Genomic DNA, 26437 nt, shown 5'->3' with positions numbered 1-26437 from the left:
TATCCTCGGATCTGTCCTTTAAGGAGAATACCATGAAGTGTCATTAGACTGAGCTTTAAAAAGGATTATATTTGTTGTTTATTCCCTTGCCTCTCAAGTTATCAGGTGCTGTAGTTTTAAACATTCTCTCTAGCTAGCTGGCTAAAATGAGCCTAAGTCACAGGACAAGCAGTTTATTTAAAGCAGATCTGAGATGAAAAACTAACTATAGCAAGTAACTTGTCTATATATCTTATCTTAAGTTTAGATAGTTTACACAGCAAATCTAGCTGCAAACAGCTTCAACAGTTTATGATTATTTATTCCTGTGATACAATGAGAGCGGCCATGTTTTGTTTGTCACATTACACCCAGGCAAGCTGATAGCATCTCCAGCCCTCAGCCTGTGAAAACTTCACTCCCCTCTCCTCTTCCCTCCTCCCCTCCCTCTGCCTCTGAAATCTCTGGCTAGTAACCTCCTCCTCCTGCCCAGACTGAGCTCCCATAAGCCCTTGCTACTAAAGTTTAGAGTGCCAAGGTACTCTGGAAAAGCCGTGGGCAAGGCTTGTTTAGTTTATAGGGAATTAGTATTAAAAGAAAACACAAAAAGTATTTGGCTTGAGGAATGCCCTATTAGCTATATGAAAGGAAACACAATTATGCAATGAGTAAAAGTTTATCTCGGATACACTTTAAATTACAGTGTTAAGGACAACTGCGTTATCTTTGAACACAAGAGGATGCCTGAACAAAACAACATATAAAGCCTAGTACACATAGAGAGTAAAAATCGTTTTCAAGGGGCCGATGAATGGCTCCTCTTAAGGTGGCCACACACCATACAATTGTTTTAATATCTTTTCAAATCAAGAATTGCAATCAATTTTTCTGACTGATTGTAACATTTCAAAAGTCTGACCAATGTACCACACGCTTATGTTTAATTTTTCCCCAATTATGAAAAAATAATTGAAAACTAAGCAAAAATTGCTTAGGTCTGTACATCAAGTAATTGACAATCTACCCTACACCATTTAATATTCATAAAATTGATTAGAAAAATCCAACACTCCCGATCTTCTTTAATCGAATAAAAACAGACAATAAAAATAAAATATTTGGTCCATTAAAGAGGAGCTGTCAGCCATACTATCTCAGAATAGTTAAATACTTGCTCTACTTCCATAACATATGTATTGCACTGTCCACGTTTTGATTTTAGTGATTTCTATACAGTAAAAAAAGAGAAAATCCTTATTCTCCATTTTAACTGCATCTATCTTGAAGCCAATCCTGACATCATTTCCTCACTTATTCTCCTTTGCCTGATTGTGTATGCATTGCCCGCCCTCCTCCCAGTCTTCAGACACTCCCACCCAGCTATGCAATAGAAAGTGCATTGTAATCATCATTGTGTGACTGCACAGCTGATTTAATTTTATGAATGAATTTCAGAAGCTGCTGGGGTTAGTGATTTTCTCAACTTCTCAGCATGAAAAATATTGGCCAATCAGAGAGGAACAGAGGTGTGGGAGGGGAAAACGGGAGGGAAAGAGGCTTCAGCCAATCAGGTTGCATTAGTTATGTCTGATGGGAAACCGGGAGGAAAGTAAGAAAGAAAAAAAGAAAACCCAGCATGCACTGCAACTTCCTTTGTGCGGCAGATGTACTAATTAAGAGCCAGGAAAACTGGGGAATAAAGAATTGATTTTTGATTTTATGCTTGACAGTTACTCTGCAGCGTCTCACCCCTATCCTTCATCGTTTAATGATCCTATGGGTTGACAATTGTTAAGCATTCTTCTTGCAGTCTTCGGCTGTCATTCACATAACTTAACATCTTTTGTATTTGATTGTTTAACGGTCATTCATCAGCCATTTCCAATGATTTGTTTGGCTCGGTTCACACTTGATGCGCTCTGCTCATTTTGAATCTACTCTGCGCCATCCACTCCGCATCCGCCCGCCGTCTGAAGCGATCACCACTCACTTGTCCTGCCACCGATCAGTTCCTCTATATTCAGCCTGGATGCTGGTAGAAGCACAGGGTTCTCCATAAACTGCATTAGGTCAATTTTCCCTAGCAGCAAGGAGAATTTTCATTGGTCCACCATGAACCAATGAGAATTCTCCTTGTTGCTGAGGATTCCCATTGGTCTTTTGCAGCCCAATGGGGATCCCCACTTCACTTTGTACAGGGAGCTAGTGGTGGCAATCTGCGACGGGACGTGTAGCCCGGAGCAAATGCAGACGCATCCGTCTGCCCAGGATTATCTCGAACTGTACAGAACTGCGATACTCTTATTGCAGCACATCCTGTGGATCGATTGCAGAGTGACAAGTGTAAACTGCTCTTATTTATAAAACTGGAGACATTCACTGTCCATTTAGCGATGGAAGGAGAACAGACAAATAATGTCCATTCTCCTCTCCAGTGGGAAGCCCCAGTCTCGCTGTGTCTTAACGCAGTTTATCAGTCTTAAAGTTTATATCACTACATGATGATACAGGTAGTCCCCGGTTAATAAATGAGATGGACACTGCAGATTTGTTTGTAAGTTAAATTTGTATGTTATTTGGAACACTGTGTCCCCTCTTACCCCCAGTGTCATCTCAGTCCCCTGTCCTCATCCTCTGTACCACCTGAGTCCCCTTCTGTGCCTCCAGTGTCCCCATACAGTCCTTTCTGCTTCCTGAACTCTTGCTTTCACTGGTCGTGATGGAGGAAAATCTATGGCTGATGGACATTTGAAAAATTTCTGACTGCCTTGAACTTCTAAACAATTTCCAGAGCATGCAGTGCAACCGATATGTGGGAGGCATCAGAATATTTTGTGTAGAGATGCCAGTTTCTAGCCATATTGACCCTTGTAAGGAAACCACACTTTTTAATCTGTTCAGTAGTTCAGCGTTGTTTTCATATTTCTTTGTGATTTGAGTTCAGTTGATGTTCTGCAAGTAAAAATAAATGTATTTTCAGTGTTTTGCACGATAAATAAAATAGTAGACAGTATGAAGATACCAGTACTTATTATTTAAGACCTAAGTGAAAGCAATAAAGAACCAGTCCAACTCCTTTATTTATTTTACTTTATTACTGCATTAAGAAATGTGTGAAGATGACAGATAAGTTCTGCTTATATAAGCAGTGACAATATGGCACTTATTTCCGTTTTGGCAGAAGACATTACTTGTATTGGCAATAATCTCATTTCATAATCTCTTGATACATCTGAAACAAAGGGATCCCAACTGAGGCCTGGTAGTATTAATAGAATCAAGGATTTACTTTGGCTTATGGCAAGTGTACAATTCCGCCCCACCTTTCAGTGGTCAAGCCCTCAGATAATTCTCTGCATTGCTCAACATAGCAGGTCTTTCTGCAAGGTCACGTTCAGAGATTTTGTTTTTAGGAATTCTGAAGTGATGTTTAATGTTCTCAATGATTTCAACCTTTATTTGTTTTTTGTTTTTTTTTTATTGCAGACTACTGGGAAATCGGAGCTGCCATCAGTCCTCAATCAGTTATACCCTATGATAAAATCTCACTCTGAGCGGGGTGCTGATAATGACTACAGCATTGAGGACATTTTGCTCCTTTTAGTCTACATCTACTCTGTGACCGGAGACATCCAGCAGAATAATGAACTGGAAGTGATGGAAGGGGAGGTGAGGAAAGTTCTCGTTCAGTGTTTATGTGACGAGCCTGAGCTGAGCCCTCTGCTACAGAAGATAACAGGTTAGTGGCTTATATACACACACTGCTACTGTACAACATTACATTGTATTCTGCATACAATAGGTTGGCGCTAGCTTGCATATTATACGTGTCTGCACCAAAACATTCTATCACACAGCCTAAAGTTCAATGAACATTTTGCCTATTGCATAAGATTGGGTTTCTAAAAACCATGAATGATTATAACCCCTCTCACTAGAAGGCCTCTTTCACACAGGAGGCTAAAGGCACTAATTTCCCCCTCTGTCAGCTGCTCCAAGGTGCTGACCGGGTTCTTGCTAGCACTTGGCACAGGCAGAGGAAAGGCAGCCACCACTTTGAGGCCCTTTTCACGCTTACCGTGTTCAAGTGCTTCACGGATTCCTCCCCCGCCGCTCCCAAGCCCTAGCTCGTCGCAGTGGCCATTAGTCTCTATGAGACTGCCCACGCTACTTGCAGTGTGGTGTGATGTGACAGAAGTGCTTCTGAGGACCCGGAGGCAACGTGGACTCTGCAGTGCGATGCCGAGCTGTACTGCGTAGCACGCAATTGCATTGGAGTCAATGGCACCACAGCAATGTATTTTGATTTTTGTGATAGTGGTGCGCCGTGCATGTGCCTGTTGTTCAAAAAATCAGTGAAGTATTTTACTGTCCAGCAGGGAACACATTACTGCAGGGGCAGAGCTATGCAAATCTCCCTGTTGGCACACTCTGCACAGGTTGATTTGAACAGGAATCGATGTGGTGTGATTGTCCTGCGGTAGATTGTTCTATGCTCACCACAGAACAATTGCACCGCACCATGCGTGAAACCAGCCTGAATCATATTTGAGTGTTGCCATGGCTGCATGCAAGCACAACATGCATTTGTTTGCTGCCTAGTAGCCACACCAACTGTCCTACACTCCCATTTAGTTGCATTACATTGCTCTGTGGTTGGCATATGGAAGGCTGAACTACCCAACAAGCGCGCAGTTCAGCTTTCTGTGTGAAAGACGCCTTACCACTGTGTCCCAATAAGAGAAAAAATTGTAACATCCATTTTAGAGTAAAAACATTTTCTAATTTAACACCTTTTTCATAGATCTTTCTTTGTTAAAGTGTACCTGTGACGAAGACAACAAAAGGTTTTATTCTTACCTGGGGCCTTCCTCCAGACCCCTGTAGTCTGCGAGCTCCATCAGTGTCCATCTGGTCCCATACATTCTCCTGCAGTTAGCCCTGGTAAAGTCCCCTGACTGAGCCAGTTGGGGACTACTGCGCATGTGTGGCCCTTGTTGCCGTGTATCTCCTTGGTTGCAGTCCAGCAGCCGGGAGCAGCCTATGCAGTTACAAGCCTTAACTAACTGCACATGTGCAGAATGCTCCCGACCACAGGAGCATGACTAAAGAGGTGCGTGGCCAGGGCCACACATGTACAGTAGTCCCCAACTACCAGGGCTGGCGGGATGAACGGAGAGGACCGGGCAGGCACTGAGGGAGCCCACTGGCTACAAGGAGCTGGAGGAAGCCCCAAGAAAGTATAAATCCTTTTGTTGTCTTTGTCACAGGTTTACTTAAAAAGCTATTTCTTTTTTTGTGTTTCAGAGGCCTACCATGCTAACCACATTCCTCCTGTATCCAGTCTACCATCGTAGTAAACAAGGGCTTTCATTCAATTAACTTTTCCCCTTTGTTTTCTCACAGATGTTTTTCACCTTATCTAGAAAATGTTTTTTTTTCCAGCATCTGGCAAGTGAAAAGTACTAAAAACTATTTAAATATGTTTTTACTTCCTGATGGCTAAAAAGCTATTTCAGTGGTAAGGTGAAAAATCAGCTTCTGTGGGAAAATTCAGGAAGAAAGTTAACTGAATTAGAGCCAAGGCTGAAACAGCAGACCGATGTTGATAAAATTTAAAGCAAGCCTGTCTTCGGCTCTGTTCCCACTTGAGCGGAGAAGGGATATTTTTGTGTCCATTTTCTGCTCATGGCTAAATGGACAGTGACAGAGCACCAGTCGGCCAATCCCAAGTAAAGCAGGCATGTGCTGCTGCTCAACAGCCAATCCAGTTACCAGCTACAACATCCGTGCAGAGACTGCACCCGTGCCAGCCAATCAGCTAAGCGGCTACAACGTCCACTCCAAAAACCACGTCTGGATGCATCGATATCATCACATGACATCCGCCCGCCTATCAGCAGAGCGACTACAGCATCCGCGCTAGGACTGCAAAGGGGTGCGCCGAAAATGTCACATCCATAGGCTAGAGTCCAGGCGCGGATGCTGTAGCCGCTCTGCTGATAGGCGGGCGGATGTCATGTGATAAAGCAGCACATGCCGGCTTTACTTGGGATTGGCCGACTGGTGCTCTATTGGGTTTTTAACACAATGAATGAAGCAAAGCCATTTTTTTTAATGTAGGCATACGCTCCTGAATGTTTCTGCCCTTATATATCTGCTTATACAGCCACATGCCTGCAATCCAGCTGCTGGGTGTTAAATATAAAATTTATTTTTGTGTATATTTCTGCGCAGTACATGTAGGTTAGGTCTATCTCCACTTTCATTGGTGGATTTGGACTATGAATATTCATGTATGCAAATTTTGTAGTCTCCCATCAAGTCCTCCACAGGAGTATATATATATGGAGAGCTTTGTGTTTGTGAATTGCAGTGTGTCTTTGATACCATCTGAGGAAGGAACTATGTTCTGAAACGCCGTGCGTCATGGCGACCCGGCACACTATTTTTTATACCTTTTTTTACTGAGCTATAAATAAAAGAAGACTTTTAGATGGTGCGGATCCTGACAGCTTATTGGAACTTGATTCCCTGTATACTCCAGGGGAGATTGCAGCACGTCATTATTCACTGGTGCTATCACACTCGTGACTTACTTAGTGAAACAGGAAGGGGCAGACACAATTTCCTGCTCAAGCCTCAGTCTCTCCATATGCACATAAGAAAAAGACTACATTGGATCAAGGTAAATGTAACATTGAATCCAGACATGAAGCGATCATAATATGACGTCCTGAATAATGCTTTCACAGTTTTGCCTAATTTCACAGGATTTGGACACAAGTTCATGTTAACATATTCTAATGCTGTTTATCTAGAAAGGTTAAGTAAAAAAAGAATAAACTGAGGTAACTGCAAGCTCAGAATGGGATCACAGAGGACTCAAAGAGACACTGAAACGGAAAAAAAATATATAATGATTTGTATGTGTAGTACAGCTAAGAAATAAAACATTAGGAACAGAGACTTAAGTCTAATATTGTTTCCAGTACAGGAAGAGTTAAACTCCAGTTGTTATCTATGCAAAAGAGCCATTGAGCTCCGGGACTTTCAAAGTTGCAGAGAGCTCTGTCTTCTGAAGCTTGTTACCTCAACTGTCAGTCATTGTATTTTCTTTTTCTCTGCAGAGAAGGGGTTCAAAAGTTCACTAGCCTGCTCTGTAAAATCATTTAGAATGCTGAGTAGTGTGTAAACTGCAAATATTAGAGAATGATAATATTTTCTTTGCTACTAATGTTCTAGTAATTATCCGTGCTACACAACCAATTCATTATATCATTATTATTTTTTTCCGCTTCAGTGTCTCTTTAAGTTTTTATTTTAATTTCAGTTCAAAATATCAGGAATTATATAGTAAAGCTGAACTTGATAGACCAGTCTTGTTTCAACCTATGTAACTAATCATTTTGTTTCTGCGAAGAGGCCTTCATTCTAAGTAAAAACTGTATACTCAGGTTGTATCATTTTTTGGATGATTGAATTGCATTTCCCATTCCCATATTTTATCTCTCTCCGTCCATCCTCCCTGGTGCTCCCCTGGGTGACTTTACAAATCATAAATTGGTGATCAGTGACTGTTGGGTCATCACAGGAAACCTGTAGAACATTGCTTAGTTACAATTCCCCAGTGAATTTTCAGGCATCGTTACCCGACACACCATTCATTATCAGATAATTGTTTATGATTCCTCACCTATTTCTCATTATTTTCTCAATGAATGAATAAAAAGCCATGCTCCGTAAACTTTTTTCCTAGGTAATATATTACATCTTCCAGAGAGGTTGACGCATTGTATAAGCCGGTCTTTGAGACTTTGGATGGATTTTAAACACGACAGTCAATGCTTTAGGTGATGAATGGGCGTTTGATGCATCTGGAATGTTACTTAAACTTTCTTAAGATTAATGTGACCGTTCTTACATGATGGTCCCCAAGGGTGGATTTTCAGCTGAAACTGTGGATTTATTCCTTTTGTTTCTCTTTCTTCATATATAAGTAAAGAAAAAATGTAAATATACATATTTTTTCTATTTGCAATAGGTTGAATACTTAGTTTGCACTTATGATTTTAGCTGACATTTTTCTTGTAACACTATTTTTATTATTAGTTGAGGAAATCATCATAAAAGGCAGATTGTACAAAGAAGAATGGTACATAATTTTAGCTTAGTAATATTTAGATAACAAAAGTAGGATGTGAGCAAAAACTACAGCATCTTCAGTCCGAACCATCAGACTCTGACAAAGTACCCTGGGGAGTATCATTTTAGCTGACATTTTTACAGGGCTCTGGAGTTAGTACAAAAATCATGCGACTCTAACTCTAAATTCGACTCCTCAGTTTATGAAACCACCAACTCCCACTCCAGGTACCCAAAATGTTTCCTCAACTCCAACTCCTTAGTCTAATTCTTACCAGGGCTGTGGAGTTAGTACAAAAATCAACCGACACCAACCCCTCAGTTTATTGAAATCACAGACTCCGACTCCACAGCCCTGCATTTTAGCCAGTCATTCTACTACAGACAAGAATGCACCTTCATGCTCTGCAGTATACAAACATTATTAACAGAATACATTGCAAACGACAGAACAATTACATCAAAATGAAGGTTTTCAAAAGGCAACCAGTGGGTAGCTATGTTAAAACATAACTTTTCATATATAGGGCCATATGAAAATCAAAGTGATAAGAAGCTCAAAACGTGGGCGCTTCATTGCACCTCACATCGCTCAGGATTTACCGTCAAATTCAATTCACTTGAGCGATGTTGGAGCATTAAAGTGAGTCTGAAGCGGTTCCTAAGAAAAAAAACAGATACTCATCTAAGGAGAGGGGAAAGCTCTGGGTCCTATAGAGCTTTCCCGTTTCTCTCCTGGTCCCCGTGTTCCACAGCTGATTCTCCCATTAGCTGTCTCCGACTGATGGGTCAGAGACTTCTATCTCCCGCTGCAGTAAGCATTGGAAGTCTTTGGGAGCCTGAGTGCTCCTGAAGACTGGCTGCTACGTACTGCACACTCACACATTCGCAGCTCCAAAGCTGACAGTCTTCAGGAGCACTCGGACCCCGAAGACTTCCGAAGCTTCCCGCAGTAGAATATTCGAACGGAGGAGCCTGCGATGGAACAAGGGGACCAGAAGAGGACCGGGAATGTTCTATAGAACCCAGAATCTTCCCTCTCCTTAGGTGAGTGTTTTTTTTTTTTCAGTAAACGTTTCAGACTCTGTTGAAGGGCATAAGTTAGGTATTTGTGCCTTCAGCTGTTCTTCAGCATGGCACTGCTGCCTCCTCTCTCAGGAGATACACGCGCACACGTCACGAGAGCCAGTTGCTCTTGGCTCTTACCCACCATTTTTTGCTGCCATAGGAACTCGCCGTGACCTCTGCCGTTACCACCAACATTCTCTTCCTACTGGAAGCCCCAGCAGAAGCATCTTCGAATGTCCCCCTGGGGATCCCCATTCGTCCTCGCTGGAGGGGGGAGGGCATGGAGTGAGATCAAGAGGTTTACAGCAAAGGGGAAACAAGTGTTTCCATGTCTTGAGGTCCTGGTGGAGCAAAGAATAACTAAGTTAGAGTTATACTTGAAGCAGTAGTTCAGGACTATTGTTCAATTTATGTTATACAAAATATATCCTGATAAACAATACACATCATTTTGTCTTCTACATCTAAGCTATTTTTGCATGATTCATTTTTATTTTACAGTATTTCTGAATTTGGAAAACTGGCAGCAGCAGCAGCAGCAGCAGCAGCAGCATTAAACTGTGCTGTGGGACTTATTGTCCTATACTGTATGCGCAATTGCAGGTCATTAGACCAGGCATGTAGTAGCAATGCTGCTAGTCTACATGCTATTATTATTAACATAAACTTATTTTAACTTTAGTCATTGGTAATATTGCCTTGTACTATTGTGCTTGTTCTACTACGTTTGCAAGAAAAGTGTGTGTTGTCACTGTAAAAAAATGAAAAGCAAAGAACTTTGTGTACTTCATGTACAATTGTCATCAAACAGTCCATCCAATGTTAATATTGTAAACCGTGACACATGGCCATCAGCATCTTACCCAACTTGCTTGCGTTACAGCAAATGCCTAGTGAAAATAAACTTATGAAATAATGGCCCATATGCAATGAATGTTTTCTCCTGGGTGATATGTTCATACCTTATCAGTAAAATGCCCTTTAAACCACCAGCAAGCAAGAAAATGCTCAAAATAATTTTGATAGTTCTTTTTTGCCCACTTTTTGGTACTTTTTCAGTAGAGAAGTGCTGAAGGTATTTTAAAGAGGAGACAAACAATGATATCCTAGGAAAACACTTAGGAGAAAAAGTACATTGCACACGGGCCAATGAATTGTATATGTAGTACTGATAATAAATAGAACATATCTACTAGCAAAGAAAAGAGTTTAAAATTTGTATTTTCAGTTATATAGCTTTTTTTTTTTATAACATTGCATCAGACTTGCAATCACAGTTGCAGTTTAGAATCCTCACTCTGTATTTTTAACTATAAAAACAAAGCAGAGCTAATGACCCTTTAAACTTTCCTGCAGTAAAGCCTAATATTAAAGGGACCCTGAGCAGTGCGATAGAAAAAAAATCTGGACTTACCTGGGGCTTCCTCCAGCTCCCCGTTGCCTGCAAGATGCTTCGGCATCCGCTTGGTCCTGCTGGCGGCTCCAGTAATCTGCATGCGTGCCCCGGTGCGTCATCACAGTGGTTGCCGCAAGCTTCCTGCTCATGCGCGGTTCAGTCTATAGAAAACTGTGCAGGACCCTTATGGCAACCGGCATGATGATGCACTGGGGGATCACACGCGCAACTTCAGCCGAAGTCAACGGATTACCGGAGCCACCAGCGGGACAACGGAAGGGACCAGGAGAATGCCGGGGGACCTTGGGGGCTACAGGGGGCTGGTGGAAGCCCCAGGTAAGTCCAGATTTCTTTTTTTATAGCACTTCTCAGCGTCCCTTTAAGCTGTCTCTCCCTGTTTCTTGGTTGTTTTAAGATCTTCAGAAAATGGGATCAAGTTGGTCAACCAGGTTAGTCGACTAGCTTAGAAAAGCTCTTTTGTATAGATAACTGAAGTTTTTTTTTTTTAACTCTTCCTGTTTTGGAAAACAATATGAGACTCTTTTTTTATGCTATTAATATTCTGTTCATTATCCGTACTACACATATGATTCGTTGTATCAGAAGTTTATTTTCATTTCAGATTTGCATGTTGAGTATAACAATCTCTAAAACCTTTTTTGGAGTTGGCTTCAGATACTTTGTACAGGAGAGGTTACTCGTGTATTTGATTAGCTCCTAGTCTGCACATTTACAAGTCAGAAATAGGTTTTGTTTCTTTGTTTTAACATTCCGTTATAATGTATCTCCATTCCAAAGCAAATACTTATTGTGGATTTTGAGGACAAAGAACGAAAACCACATTTTTGAGTGAAACAGCTATACCTCATCCGTATTTTTTTTAATTAAAAGTCAGTTATGCAGACCATTGACTGATTCTCAAGGTTTTATCTCAGAGGCACACAATGAGGGATCATTGCCTAGCTTCCCTATGTATATCTCAGCTTTCCTTTATCCAGGCTTACCTGCACATATATCCCATACCCTATAGACCATAGCCTGTGGTTTTGGAATACATTTCACATAAACTTCTATCAAAGCAAGCATGATATAGTACATTGTTACCTTGTAAATCTCCTTTTAATTAAAGATTGGAGTCTTGACTCTGAATCCCTTGCTGGATTTTTTGGCCTTATGCCGACATCTGCCTCCCCCCCCCCCCTCTAACCGTCCTAATAGCCCAAGGGAGCTTTGTGCTTAGCAGGAGCCGGCTCTCCTAGCTGTCAAATGTAGGATTTAAATAAAGTATATTTTACAAGGTACTTGTGAGCAGTGTCAAGTGCTATTGGAAAGAGCATGTATATAGATGCCATTACTATTCAAAGCTTAGGCGAGGAGCTAACCATACACAAGGGCATGTGATTGGTCCTAAACAATTGTCCTATTAAGGAAAACACCTTTTTTAACCAGACATTGAGGTCTGCAATTTAGTATGTACAGAACCATTTCTCCCCCGTTATGCCTAATGAGGTCAAGTAGGTTGTCTTTGCATTCAAAGCGTTTCAATTGATGGACAAGACAAGACAAACAACATTTATATTGCGCTTTTCTCCTGGCGGATGCAAAGTGCCAGAGCTGCAGCCACTAGGACCCGCACTATAGGCAGTAGCAGTGTTAAGGAGTCTTGCCCAACATCTCCTACTGAATAGTGCTGGCTTACTGAACAGGAAGAGTCGAGATTCAAACCCAGCTTTCCTGGTCAGAGACATATATGTATCTTTTGATTGACTTACAGTATATATATATATGCTCATCTTCTGCTGTGCCATCTACTGGCTGAGATTTTTATGCTACTGCAGCCTTCTCATGTCATAGGACAGATAATTTGCTTCTGCTTAGGACAACTGTGCGTTTAAAGGCTCTTTTTCTCTAAAATTTCAGCATCACAAACGCACTGTGATGTGTCTGCTAATTTTTTACATTGCATGGATTTCAAAAGGATAATCACACATTTCTGATGTATACTTCGCGACTGTGTCTGTGGTTACCATCAGGAGTAAATACTTTGTGATCGTCAAGTCTTGTGTGATCCAACAATTGGATAGAAGCACAGCCTCTAATAGGAATAGGGTTCTAAGAACTGCCACTCTGGGTATTTGTCTGTGTCCTAACTGCCTGACTTTTTATGACTATACACGGGTTGTTGCTTAATTACTGGTTTCAGTAATCTATCTGCCACTTGACCTACCTCTTGCCAGGCTGTGGCTATACTCTTGTTACTGCTCATAGGCAGTTTTAACTATGATAACCTACATATTAGCCTTAAAGATAATACTGAAACAATATTGTTGCATCCAAAATTGAAAATTACCACATTGGATGTAGCAAAATGAAGGCACAACTGGAGAGGTTTATTAATGGATATTAAGCACTTCAGCCCTCAGTCGTTTTCACTTTATGCATCCGAGCAATGTTCACCTCCCATTCATTAGCTTATAACTTTATCACTACTTATCACAATTAAGTGATCTACATCTTGTTTTTTCCACCACCAATTAGACTTTCTTTGGGTGGTACATTTTGCTAAGAGCTACCTTACTGTAAATGCATTTTAACAGTAAGAATAAAAAAAAACAGAAAAAATTCATTATTTCTCAGTTTTCGGCAATTATAGTTTTAAAATAATACATGCCTCCATAATTAAAACCCATGTATTGTATTTGCCCATTTGTCCCAGTTATTACACAGTTTAACCTATGTCCCTATCACAATGTATGGCGACAATATTTAATTTGGAAATAAAGGTGCATTTTTTCCGTTTTGCATCCATCACTATTTAGAAGCTTATAATAAAAAAAATATATAAATATTTCATCTTTACATAGATATTTAAAAAGTTTAGACCTTTAGGTAAATATTTATGTGTTTTTGTTTTTTTTATTGTAATTTTTTATTATTAAACATTTTATTTGGGTATTTTTGGGAGAGTGGTATGTAAATAGTAATTTTTTTTAATGTAAATATATGTTTATTTTATTTTGTTTTAATGTAGATGTAGTTTTACTGGCCACAAGATTGCAACCTTGGTAGTTTTTGGCCACAAGATGGCAACCTTAGGATTGTTTACATGACGTCACTCTAAGCGTAACATGTACACTTGGACGTAGAGGGACGTAGGAGGCAGAAAAAGCAAGGCTTCCGAGAGAAGCTCTACGTCCAGGAGGAGAAAGGATTGAATTTACCCAATCAGTAGCTGATACCCCCTTTCCCATGAGAAATCTTTACCTTTTCTCAAAAAAGTTCACCCCAGCTGCGTCTGTATGTCTGATATTGTGGCAAAACCCCTCCCACAGTGTGATGTCAGGACATAGGGCCTGACAGTTTCCTGCCTGTGAACCTTGTTGCATTGTGGGAAATAACACCTGTTTCCAACTGCCAATCAACCAGTATCTCCCTCTGTGCATCTATTAAAAAAACAAAAACCTTTTAGCCTATTGTAATGTTAGTGGGTGTGGTTATAAATAATGGCAGTTGGTACTGTCTAGTTTTTTTCCATGTCTGTCAGTAGTAAAGATGATGATATGCAGGCTGATTGTGGATCAAACTACATGGCAAATATCAATTGTTCCTTGATCTCTATTCTATTTTTTTTTAACTTCTCTCTTTGCAATGTATTGATTTATTTTTTCCTTTTTTTTTGCTAAAGTTTCTCTTTAAATCTGCCATTTTATTTAGTATGTAAAAAGACCAATGTCATGGCCATGATGCAAAATAAATCTGGGATTTTCTTACATGAAAAGAGAAGAATAAGCTAAGAGGTGATCGAAGCCACCAAGGTTTTCCCAGAATTGTGCAAGCAGTTAAGGGGAAGGGTTGTGCTTTTTTATACAAATCGTGCATATTTAAACTTACACTTGCTAGAATGCTTCAGGGAAGACAGATCTCTTACATCACAGAAACTCTGATTAAAGAGAAAGAAATGGTTATAAGTGGAACTGTATCGTTTGTGCTGCTTTTACTCCATTTTTTTGGTACGGCCAAGAAACAAGTTGCAGATTTTTGTGGCTTTAGCAGCTGATGGATTTACTCTGCTTTGTGTGTTTGTGCCTTGGATCCTCTCCAAGACCAGTTTTACTGGACCATTCTGCACCATACGTCTTTCCAGAAACGTCCTGGATCTAACGCAAGGAATAATATCTCTATAATCTCTCTTCCCCTTCTCTCTCCCTCCCTCGTCCTTCTCGGGTTCATATGTTACCTATTTATTCTTCATTCAGCACCTGGTCTGAATTGGCCTCAAACTGAATGGTAATTTTCATTGAAGTGTTTATAACATGCAGTCTTTCCTAACATGAGACATATGCCTGGAGCTGTGCAGCCCCCCTGTACTTCTGCCAACTTTACAAGTCAGCCAACTAAAGCAGGAAATCAATACACTGCTACGTTCATTAGTCTGTCACTATTTTTATTTTATTTTTATTTATTTTTTTTTGTAAATGTGAGACTGTCTCAAGGATTTTCTTACAGGAGTTTAAAGCAGAACTCTGAGTGGAACAATGAAAGGGAACCTGAAGCGAGAGGAATGTGGAGGCTGCCATATTTCTTTCCATTTAAACAATACCAGTTGTCTGGCATCCTTCTCATTCTTTGATTGTATTAGTCAGACTTCAGTCAGAGCACCTTGTCTGCATCCTTGTTCTGGGACTATGGCTAAAAGCATTAGAGGCAGAGGATCAGCAGTCTAGCCAGGCAATTTGCTTTGTTTTATTGGACATAAATATGCCCACCTCCATATTCTTACTTACTTCAGGTGTTCTTTAAAGTAAACAATATAAAAAATACATTATTATATTTTTTAAGTGTAATCCTGTATCAACTGATAGTCATGTTCCTTCTAACTGCTGTAATTTATAACAGTGAAAGGAGGAGATGACTTCTAAACTCAGGAGAATGAGAAAGTTAGTGCAAGGAGGAGACCAACCTCTGTTTCAGCACCACGGCAGAGGTATTTGAAGACCTTAGAAAGACATCAATGAAAAGTGGTGCCATTAGAATTGACTACAGAGCCATGGGATCACCGCATTGCACGAATCAGTATTTTAAATGACCCTGCGGCAGTGTGTGCCAACATGATCATATGCAGAGGCCTGCCCCCGTTTAGTGACGAACTCACTGCTTGGACAGGGTCATATGCATAGGCCCACCCCAGTTCAGTGATGTACTCCCTGCTTGGACAGGGTTATATGCATAGGCACGCCCCCGACGTACTCCCTGCTTAGACAGTGTCATATGCATAGTCCCGTTCAGTGACGTACTCTCTGCTGGACAGGGTCACATACATAGACCCGCCCCGTTCAGTGATGTACTCCCTGCTGGACACGGTCACATACATAGGTCCGCCCCGTTTAGTGATGTACTCCCTGCTGGACAGAGTCATATACATAGGCACGCCCCATTGAGTGACGTACTCCCTGCTGGACAGGGTCATATGCATAGGCCTGCCCCCGTTCAGTAATGTACTCCCTGCTGGACAGGGTCATATGCATAGGCCCGCCCCCATTCAGTAATGTACTCCTTGCTGGACAGGGTCATATGCATAGGCCCGCCCCCGTTCAGTAATGTACTCCCTGCTGGACAGGAAGTACATCACTGGCATTCCTGTCAGTCTGTGCCATGTCGCATTCTGTAGTTTACACTTACTGCATTGCCATAGACTTGCTTTACTGCGGTATCATGCGGTAACGCAGGGAGGACTTTGCGGCGGGATTGTGGCGAATTAACAACTTCCGGGACAGTGCGACTCAATGCGTAAGTATGAAAGTCTCCATAGATTTGCATTGACTTAGCAGCCTCTTGGGGTAAAATTGCTTACTGCAACTTTACCGCAATGTCATATTGTAAAAGGACCCTGAAAATGAATGTACAGCACCAATAGTGATAGTCAATTAGATGATAAAAATTCCAGGTAGCATGGCTATTTAATAGAAATTTTGCAGTTAGACCAATTAAACATATTTGCTGTCAATATTTATGTGTTATGTTTTAAAGTGGAGCTGTCAGCCATACTATCTCAGAAAAAAAAAACCACATATACAAGTAGATAAATACTTGCTCTACTTTCATAACATGTGTATTGCACTGTCCACATTTCGATTTTAGTGATTTTTCTATAGTAAAAAAAAGAGAAAATCCTTAGGATTTTCAGTTTTGTCTGTGTTTATCTTGAAGCCAATCCTGACATAATTTCCTTGCTTACTCTCCTCTGCCTGATTGTGTATGCATTGCCCGCCCTCCTCCCAGTGTTCAGACACTCCCACCCAGCTCTGCAATAGAAAGTGCATTGAGAAATATTGGCCAATCAGAGAGGAACAGAGGTGTGGGAGGGGAAAACAAGTGGGAAAGAGGCTTCATACAATCAGGCTGCATTAGTTAAATCTGAGGGGAAAGTAAAGAAGACAAAAAGAAAACCCAGCATGCCCTGCAACTTCCTTTGTACGGAAGATGTACCAAATAAGAGCCAGGGAAACTGGGGAATGATGTTTTATAGAGAAGGAAAATAAGAGTAATTTTTAACTTTTGGATTGCCTGGTTAGCATCCTTTTTAGTTGTTTACTAGATAAAAATAAAGAATTGATTTTTGAATTTATGCCCAACAGTTATTCTTCAATGTATTGTAAAAAGTAAAAACAATTTAATCAAAATAGATTTAATAATAATTTGTACCAATCAGCAGGAAGTTTATTTGTTTGACCCAGTTCCAAGCTGCTTACATTATATTTGCATGCAAGCAGGAAATATTTATTTCATTGACCAACTCTTGCCACCAACCTCGCTACTGTATGTGAGATGTATAGGGCTGGGTGACTCATAAGAGTGACTGAACAAGACCAGAGCTATTTTGGAAGCTCATGTATTTCAGCTTGGCACTACAGCGTTTGGCCAACATTCATCATTATGTTATGATGTAAACATTCACATCCTGCCACTGTTCCTTACCCCAGCTGTTTTCTGTATAGTTCATATTCTGATGCAATAGGCAATGCCAACAATGTATGGGAGATGTATGCAATTTTAATAAAGTGCGTTTATCCTATTTATATATGTGTGGATGGTGATTGCAGGAATCTTGACTGTGGCAGGCAATATAGGGACTGTGATAGCAAGTAACCCAGAGGGACTTTTCTGAGGCACATAAAAGCTTGCTGCTTTGCGATTCATTACATTGCAAACATAACTTGACTTGCTTATAATTGTAATTCTCAGTTGAGTCAGGAAACCTGAACCTGTAACAGTCAGTAGTCTGCTCACACATCTGCTAATGTTTTATTCCCTGGCATACAACCCTGCTCCACATTCTTCTGTCATCATCTCATCTGAGTCCTGTTATGGTCACTTATTTGATATGTCTGATTTATACATGACTAGTAGTGTGCTGTAATCTATCACTGTTTTACAACCTGGGGAGACATGCAATTGTCTTTGTTCATTAAGAAAAAAATGAATATCTTACTATAAGTATATAATATATGTTTGCTGATTTATTGACAATTGGAGTTCTCGTTCCCAACCTGCCTTAAATTTGTTAAAGGTAGAGCCACTGTTCTTGATCAGGAATCTATAAAGGCTTGATAATGGTTTTCTGGGGTTTGAATTGCTAATAAATTACCCACACCCCCTTCCCCTGCAATTACATATGGTTTATCCCAGAAACACAGTTCATTTTTCTATAGCAGAAGGGCCATGGGAAACTATTGTCCGAAGCCCAGCACTGGAGACACAAATAGACTCCAATGCTGGGCTCCGGCTGCCATTTTCCTGTAGCCCTGCTCTGCCTGTCAGCAGGGGAGATTTGCAGCCGGACTTGCTGCAATGAACATTGGGAGCAACGCTGGAGGCCAAGAGAGGAGTCACCTGCCAGGCTGCCACATTGTGTGTATTTTGGGGGATTCACTGCCACATTGTGTAGATTTGGGGGATTAAAATGCCGCATTGTGTGTATTTTGGGCAATACGCTGCAGTCTTACGTGTATTTTTGGGGATACACTGCTGCATTGTGTGTATTTTGGGCGATACGCTGCCACCTTATGTGTATTTTGGGGGATACACTGCCGCATTGTGTGTATTTTGGGGAATACTGTGCCCCATTGTGTGCATTTTGCTGCGATTCGCTGTCGCATTGTGTGAATTTTGGGGGATACGTTGATACATTGTGTGTACAGTCCTGGCCAAAAGTTTTGAGACTGTCAAAAATATGAGTTTTCACAAAGTTTGCTGCTAAACTGCTTTTAGATTTTTGTTTCAGTTGTTTATGTGATGTACTGAAATATAATTATAAGCACTTCATACGTTTTAAAGGCTTTTATTGACAATTACATGAGATTTATACAAAGAGTCAGTATTTGCCGTGCTGGCCCTTTTTTTTCAGGGCCTCTGCAATTCAGGGCCTCTGCATGCTCTCAATCAACTTCTGGGCCAAATCCAGACTGATAGCAACCCAATCTTTCATAATCACGTCTTTGAGTTTCTCAGAATTAGTTGGTTTTTGTTTGTCCACCCGCCTCTTGAGGAATGACCACAAGTTCTCAATGGGATTAAGATCTGGGGAGTTTCCAGGCCATGGACCCAAAATTTCAACCCTGAAGCCTTCTTAACAAGAACTGAACTTCTTTCCTTGAAGTTCTTGATGATCCTATAAATTGTTGATTTAGGTGCAATCTTAGTAGCCACAATATCCTTGCCTGTGAAGCCATTTTTATACAACGCAACGATGGCTGCATGCGTTTCTTTGCTGGTCACCATGGTTAACAATGGAAGATCAATGCTTTCAAGCATCACCCTCCTTTTAACATGTCAAGTCTGCCATTCTAACCCAATCAGTCTGACATAATGATCTCCAGCCTTGTGCTTGTCAACAGTCTCACCTGAGTTAACCACTTGCCGACCGCACGCTTATACCGTGCGTCGGCAAAGTGGCAGCTGCAGGACCAGCGACGCAGTACTGCGTCGCCAGCTGCAGGCTGATTAATCAGGAAGCAGCCGCTCACGCGAGCGGCTGCTTCCTGTCAATTCACGGCGGGGGGCTCCGTGAATAGCCTGCGGGCCGCCGATGGCGGCTCGCAGGCTAAATGTAAACACAAGCGGAAATAATCCGCTTTGTTTACATTGTACGGCGCTGCTCGATCAGACCCCCCCTGCACATCATCCCCACAGGGGGGAAAAAAGGGGGGCGATCTGATCGCTCTGCGTGCCCTCTGATCTGTGCTGGGGGCTGCAGAGCCCACCCAGCACAGATCACAACAAACAGCGCTGGTCCTTAAGGGGGGGTAAAGGGTGGGTCCTCAAGTGGTTAAAGGACTTACGAGGCCAAGTACAGTAAAAAAAAATAAAAAAGGTTAGCTTGTAAGGCACGCAGGACGTCGTCCGCGCCCTCCGTGCCGTTCCACCTGGTCCCCGCAGCCGAACAGCCCCCCCGAACGGTCCCCGACCGCGCGCCCCGGGTCGGGCTCCCCAGCCTGTACCAAGATGGCCGCTGGAGCTGGCCGCGGCTGCGCAGTCCGCAAAGCCGCGAGTGCGGCTGCGCAGCTCTAAGGCCAACCCCCCGATCCACGCTACTGTTACGTAAGTCCTTTAACAGGACGATTATTGAAATGATCTCAGCAGGTCCTTTAATGACAGCAATGAAATGCAGTGGAAAAGGTTTTTTGGGATTAAGTTAATTTTTTTATGGCAAAGAAGGACTATGCAATTCATCTGAACACTCTTCATAACATTCTGGAGTATATGCAAATTGCTATTATAAAAACTTTAAGCACCAACTTTTCTCATTTCCAATATTTTTGACAGTCTCAAAACTTTTGGCCAGGATTGTATTTTGGGGGATATGCTGCCACATTATGTGTATTTTGGGGATATGGTGCCACATTATGTTTATTTTGGAGGTTACACTGCCTCATGTGTATCTTGGGTGAAACTGCTGTCTAATTATGTGTATTTCTTGGTCAACGAAAACTGCAAATTCTGAGGCACATTTATTATGTATTTATATAGCACTGACATCTGCTGTAGCACTGTACAGAGCACAAGTCATGTCACTGACTGTCCTCAAAGAAGCTCATAATCTAATCCTACCATAGTCCTAGTCTAATGTCGTACCAAATTATTAATTATGTATTTATATAGCACTGACATCTTCTGCAGCACTTTACAGAGTACATAGTCATGTCACTGGCTGTCCTCAGAGGAGCTCACAATCACAACTACCACCATTTTGTTGGAGAAAACAATGGCTAATGTATGTTTATGGTGGGTCCTAGTTATTTTTTTTATGAAGGTCACTTTACTCATATTTGTGGAGGAAACGTAGGCAGTTGGTTGGACTTTTACTAGGCTATTTTCATTGGCACCGCCCACTCCCTGCTGTGGCCATGCCCATCACCTGTTGGGGCCAAGCTTACTTTTGCTGCATTGCATGCCATTAAATTCCTTTGGATGGGGGTGTCATAGGTCAGCACAAAAACTTAAATACAGCCCTGTTCATCAGATTTGACCATCAGGTAGATCCCTCTCAGATCAAATTTGATCATATAGGGATCAAATACACACACTAGGCATACATTTATAATAGATTTTGGCATGAAATTTTTTAAAAATCTACCAAACCACAGTGCTGCCCTGTTCTATGCAGTGCAACGCTTTAGGCTGTTAATTTTGTTTCCAAGCCGCCACCAATTGATATCTTTCCTCCAGTGTGATCGACCAATTAAATCAATTTCAAATGAAAATAGATTGAACAATTGATCTGGCAGGTAGGATGGGGCGTCGATCTCTTGCAGATGTGATCAGAGTGATCAAATCTGCCAGGAAGCGATGGGAAAAATTGATAAGTGTATAACCACCTTAAAACTCACATTTCTATGATCCTGGTTTTTGACATATGGTGGCGTGAAAACCCGACCTTTAGGTAGACTTTGGTTAGACTCAGTACACCTTAATTATTTTGTTGTAGTTTAGATTTATATTGGAGTGGGCCATATGGTTACATCAGCCCATTTTTTTTTTTTTTTTTTTTTTTTTTTTTTTTTGGAAATTGTTTTTTTCTGAGCTTGTAAACAATGGTAGTGTGAAGATATAAAATTTTCTTAAGTTTGTTATATAATTTTGCACTTCATTCACGCTGGTTTATAGCTGCGAGACCCTGCTTCACCATTTATGCTATCGCTTGTATAGTGCGCAGTGTGAGGGCACACGTTACACAGTCAGCTTGCAGTGACTCCTTGTGGCCTCAGATGACACATCTGTGAGACAGATGTCTGCGCAGTGTGTCCTTCAGTGACACTCACAAGTGCCAGTGCAGATACTTGTTGACACTTGGATTGCTTGAGTGCTCATTGTCAATGTCAAGGGAATGATTGAACATTAAAGAACACATCATCCTCTGTCAACCCTCTGAAGTGCAGCGTAAACACTATTTATTTGTGTGTACCGAAACGCAAGGATGATGTATCTCCTCTTGTCAACAATACAACATCACTGCAACACATGCAGCCGGTTGTTCAAAGAGCTTTTCAGCAATAACAACAGATGTGTTACAGTTATAAAAAATAATGCTCAGTAATGGATAGATATATTGGATGTGTCTTTTACTTGGCTCATGACTTGCAGCAATATTAAAACATATGTGGTACCAGTTAAAGATGTACCAATCAATGCCATGTGGAGGTAATGACTGGTATATATAAAAAGGGTGAGTATTATTATTGTTTAGTATTTATATAGCGCCAACATCTTCCACAGCGCTGTACAGAGTATATTGACTTGTCACTTAAAGAAAACCTGAACTGAAAATAAAAATTGTAAATAAACATAAACACGTCATACTTACCTCCTGTGTAGTCTTCTTCTCAATCTCTTTCTCCTCTCCTGCGTTCCATTTGTCCACTGTGATCAATTGAATTCTCCGTCTTCCATTTTGAAAATGTCCATTACCCCATAACAGCTTTCTGGTCAGCACACTGTAATATCGCCCACTTGAGCCATAGGGAAACATGGACATTACCTTGCACATTCAGTTGTAACTGACAGCTGCTGATATATAAGTGACAGCAACTGGTATATATCAGTTCTGACAAAATCTTGTCAGAACTGGAAGGGATCACTGTAAGAAGAAAATGCTGAGCTTCTGAGAGGAACTGATTGTGAGGTTAGTATGTAATATTCATTTGCAGCTACATCATGTGTTTATTTTATATAATTTTACTCAGTTCAGGTTCCCTTTAACTGTCCCTCAGAGGAGCTCGGAATCTAATCCCTACCATAGTCATATGTCTATGTATGTATCATGTAGCGTATGTATCGTAGTCTAGGGCCAATTTAGGGGGAAGCCAATTAACTTATCTGTATGTTTTTGTGATGTGGGAGGAAACTGGAGTGCCCAGGGGAAACCCACACATAGACGAGGAGAACATATGAACTCCATGCAGATAGTGCCCTGGCTGGGATTCGAACCGGAATAGTGTGTATTTTCCTTCCTGTGCCCCAAATAGTGTGTTTCAGCCTTCCTGTGTCCCAAATAGTGTGTCTCGGCCTTCCTGTGCCCCAAATAGTGTGTCTCAGCCTTCCTGTGCCCCAAATAGTGTGTCTCGGCCTTCCTGTGCCCTCAAATAGTGTGTCTCAGCATTCCTGTGCCCCAAATAGTGTGTCTAAGCCTTCCTGTGCCCCAGATAGCATGTTTCGGCCTTCCTGTGCCCCAAATAGTGTGTCTCAGCCTACCTGTGCCCCAAATAGTGTGACTCGGCCTTCCTGTGCCCCAAATTGTGTGTCTTGGCCTTCCTGTGCCCCACATAGTGTGTCTCGGCCTTCCTGTATACCAAATAGTGTGTATCAGCTTTCATTTGCCCCAAATAGCGTGGCTCAGCCTTCCTGTGCCCCAAATAGTGTGTCTCGGCTTTCCTGTGCCCCAAATATTGTGTCTCAGCCTTAATTTGCCCCAAATAGTGTGTTTCAGCATTAATTTGCCCCAAATAGTGTGTCTCAGCCTTCCTGTGCCCCAGATAGCGTGTCTCAGCCTTCCTGTGCCCCAAATAGTGTGTCTCAGCCTTCTTGTGCCCCAAATAGTGTGTCTCAGCCTTCCTGTGCCCCAGATAGCATGTCTCGGCCTTCCTGTGCCCCAAATAGTGTGTCTCAGCCTTCCTGTGCCCCAAATAGTGTGTCTCAGCCTTCCTGTGCCCCAGATAGCATGTCTCGGCCTTCCTGTGCCCCAAATAGTGTGTCTCAGCCTTCTTGTGCCCCAAGTAGTGTGTCTCGGCCTTCCTGTGCCCCAAATAGCGTGTCTCAGGCTCCCTGTGCCCCAGATAGCGTGTCTCAGCCTCCCTGTGCCCCAAATAGTGTGTCTTTGCCTTCTTGTGCCCCACATAGTGTGTCTCGGCCTTCCTGTGCCACAGATAGCGTGTCTCAGCCTCCCTGTGCCCCAAATAGTGTGTCTCAGCCTTTCTGTGCCCCAAATAGTGTGTATAAGCCTTCCTGTGCCCCAAATAGTGTGTCTAAGCCTTCATGTGCCCCAAATAAAACTTCTTAGCATTCCATGGTCCCACATATTGTATCCCAACTCTTCAGGGTCCCACATAGGTTGTCTCAGCTGTCCTGTGCCCCAAATAGTGTGTTTCAGCTTTCCATTGTTCCACATATTGTGCCCCAACTTTCCAGTGCCCCACGTAGGCTGCCTCAGCTTTTCATTTTCCCTATTATGGTGCTTTAGCTTTCCTGTGCCAAAAAATAGGGTGTCTCGGCCTTCCACTCTCCAAGGTATTTTACCCCAACTTTGCAGTGATCCAAATGTTGTGTCCCAACCTTCTAGTGCTCTACATATTGTGCCCCATCTTTTCAGTGTTGTGCAAAGTGTTTCTCATTTTTCCAATGACCAAAATATTAATAACGCCAACTAGATGTGTTTAAAGCTGTGACATCATCCCTAACTAGATGTGTTTAAAGTAACACAGAAACATCCTGGAAAAAAGTCTAATATTCACATATGGAGAGGAAGGCTCTGGATCTCATAGAGCCTCTCCGGTCCTCTCTCTGTGTCCTCATTTTCCCGCTATCCGGCATCCAAATTTACCGCCTCTGGAGTCCTTGAAAGGCGTTGGATCCCTGAGTATTCCACCAGTTAGTTAAATGTCCTCAATGGGGGCACAGTGGTGGACTGAGGGCGTGGAGAGAGGATCTATGGGATCCACAGCCTTCCCTCTCCATAGGCGAGTATCTGACTTTTTCCAGGACACTTTAGTGTTACATTAAAGCTGTGACATCATCCCTAACTTGACGTGTTTAAAGCTGTGACATAATTCCCAACTAGATATATCTAAAGCTGTGATATCATCTTCAGCTAGATGTGTTTAAAGCTATGACATAATCTCCAACTAGATGTGTTTAAAGCTGTGACATAATCTCCAACTAGATGTGTTTAAAACTATGACATAATCTCCAACTAGATGTTTAAAGCTATGACATCATTTCCAGCTAGATGTGTTTAAAGCTGTAATCTGATCCCCAAATTGATGTCTATAAAGCTATGCCAACTATATGTGTTTAAAGCAGTGATTTTATCAGACTCCTATTAACTGTTTTCTAATAAGTCCAGGACCACTTTGTTTATTAAAATGAAAAGTTCTTGCTGCGGGCGCATGCACATAGCCGCTAGTCCACCAGCCTGGAGACAGCCCTCACTAGTGTCAAACTACCTAATCAACTACAGTTATAATCCAGAGCAAGTTTGCTGGGTCACTTACGTTCGCCAGAGATCTCCAGTCTTGGAAACTCTGAGTAAGCCAGTCCTACAGATTGAACAGGAAACCATTAGAAGATATCACTTGACAATAATATATAAATTGTGCTTTTATTCCCTTTCCATCCCACACGTCTCCACAGATATGATAGTGAGCATGACTCCACTCCTTCAGAAGTCCCATTAATTTAGAGAGACTGTTTTCCCTGTCATTGGGCCGCCCCTCCAGTTTACAGGGCAGACAGAATAACATTAGTGCAGTGTTATCTGCTCTAACAAGAAGGCTGTTGTGGCAGGAGCTGCAGCTGCAGCTGTGCGCGTTCCTTTCACTCAGGCCGATCAATGCTGCACATTGTATGTGCCATTTGTATGTGGGAGATGGGCCTTCCTGAGGAAACAGATGCTTTGTGAACACCCATTGTGAAAGCTGCTAATTAATAGGGCTGGAATAAAACTTGTCTTCAACAGTGTGAATTAATGGACAAGGCGCAGGAGATGCTAATGTGTGGGAAGAGAAAAGGTGATCGAGACAGATACACACACAGGCTAGAAGGATAGAAGAGTGGGATTCACGTGCAGGTCCACAGGGGCAGCCAGTCGCCACAGCTGTGCAGAGCTCGGCCTGACCGATAGCCACAATAACGCCAATTTACTTATGTCTTCCTAAATACACCCTCTGTTGTGCTTGTTTCCCTTCATTTTCATTCCTGTAGTTCTCAGGGTAAGGTTTTCCATTCAGCAAGTAGAGGTTGACATTAACCAGCTTTATATGATAAAAACACAGCTTCAATTATTGTCTTTTTTCTTAAAGTGAACTTGAAATGACTTTAATAAAGAGACATTGGCTTTAAAGCGGCCCTGAACTCAGAAACTTCCTCTGTGCTCTAAGATAAGCAACAGCATAAAAACCTTTAAAGAAAAACATTTCCTTGTTACAACTTATAGAGCTCCTTCAGAGATGCTGCAGTGTGGTTACTTCCTGGTTTGATGGGAGCACAGAAAGGGTTAAGCTCCAGTGTTTACATTTTAGCTCAGAACTCAGCAGACAGATGGGAGCTCAAACTACACTGGCTTAATACTTGCTGAGAAGG

The 26437-nt window shown here is 41.7% G+C and overlaps 1 protein-coding gene and 1 long non-coding RNA gene across 2 annotated transcripts in view; one reads left to right on the top strand and one right to left on the bottom strand.

Moving 5' to 3' along the window:
* SCFD2 (sec1 family domain containing 2) overlaps positions 1-26437 on the top strand; it is a 628477-nt gene that overhangs the window by 212052 nt on the left and 389988 nt on the right. Inside the window, exon 5 of the mRNA XM_068278557.1 lies at positions 3466-3718. Within this exon, the coding sequence (XP_068134658.1) occupies positions 3466-3718 (253 nt within the window). The remainder of the gene's footprint in view (positions 1-3465; positions 3719-26437) is intronic.
* On the bottom strand, positions 2480-25397 carry LOC137566006 (uncharacterized). The gene is made up of 3 exons (XR_011030966.1): positions 25351-25397; positions 9335-9533; positions 2480-2931 (listed from the first exon to the last, which is right to left on the bottom strand). It is a non-coding gene; the product is annotated as an uncharacterized lncRNA (long non-coding RNA).

Source organism: Hyperolius riggenbachi, chromosome 1 (assembly GCF_040937935.1).
Source record: "Hyperolius riggenbachi isolate aHypRig1 chromosome 1, aHypRig1.pri, whole genome shotgun sequence".
Lineage (NCBI taxonomy): Eukaryota > Metazoa > Chordata > Amphibia > Anura > Hyperoliidae > Hyperolius > Hyperolius riggenbachi.
This window is presented reverse-complemented; position numbering and strand designations above follow the sequence as displayed.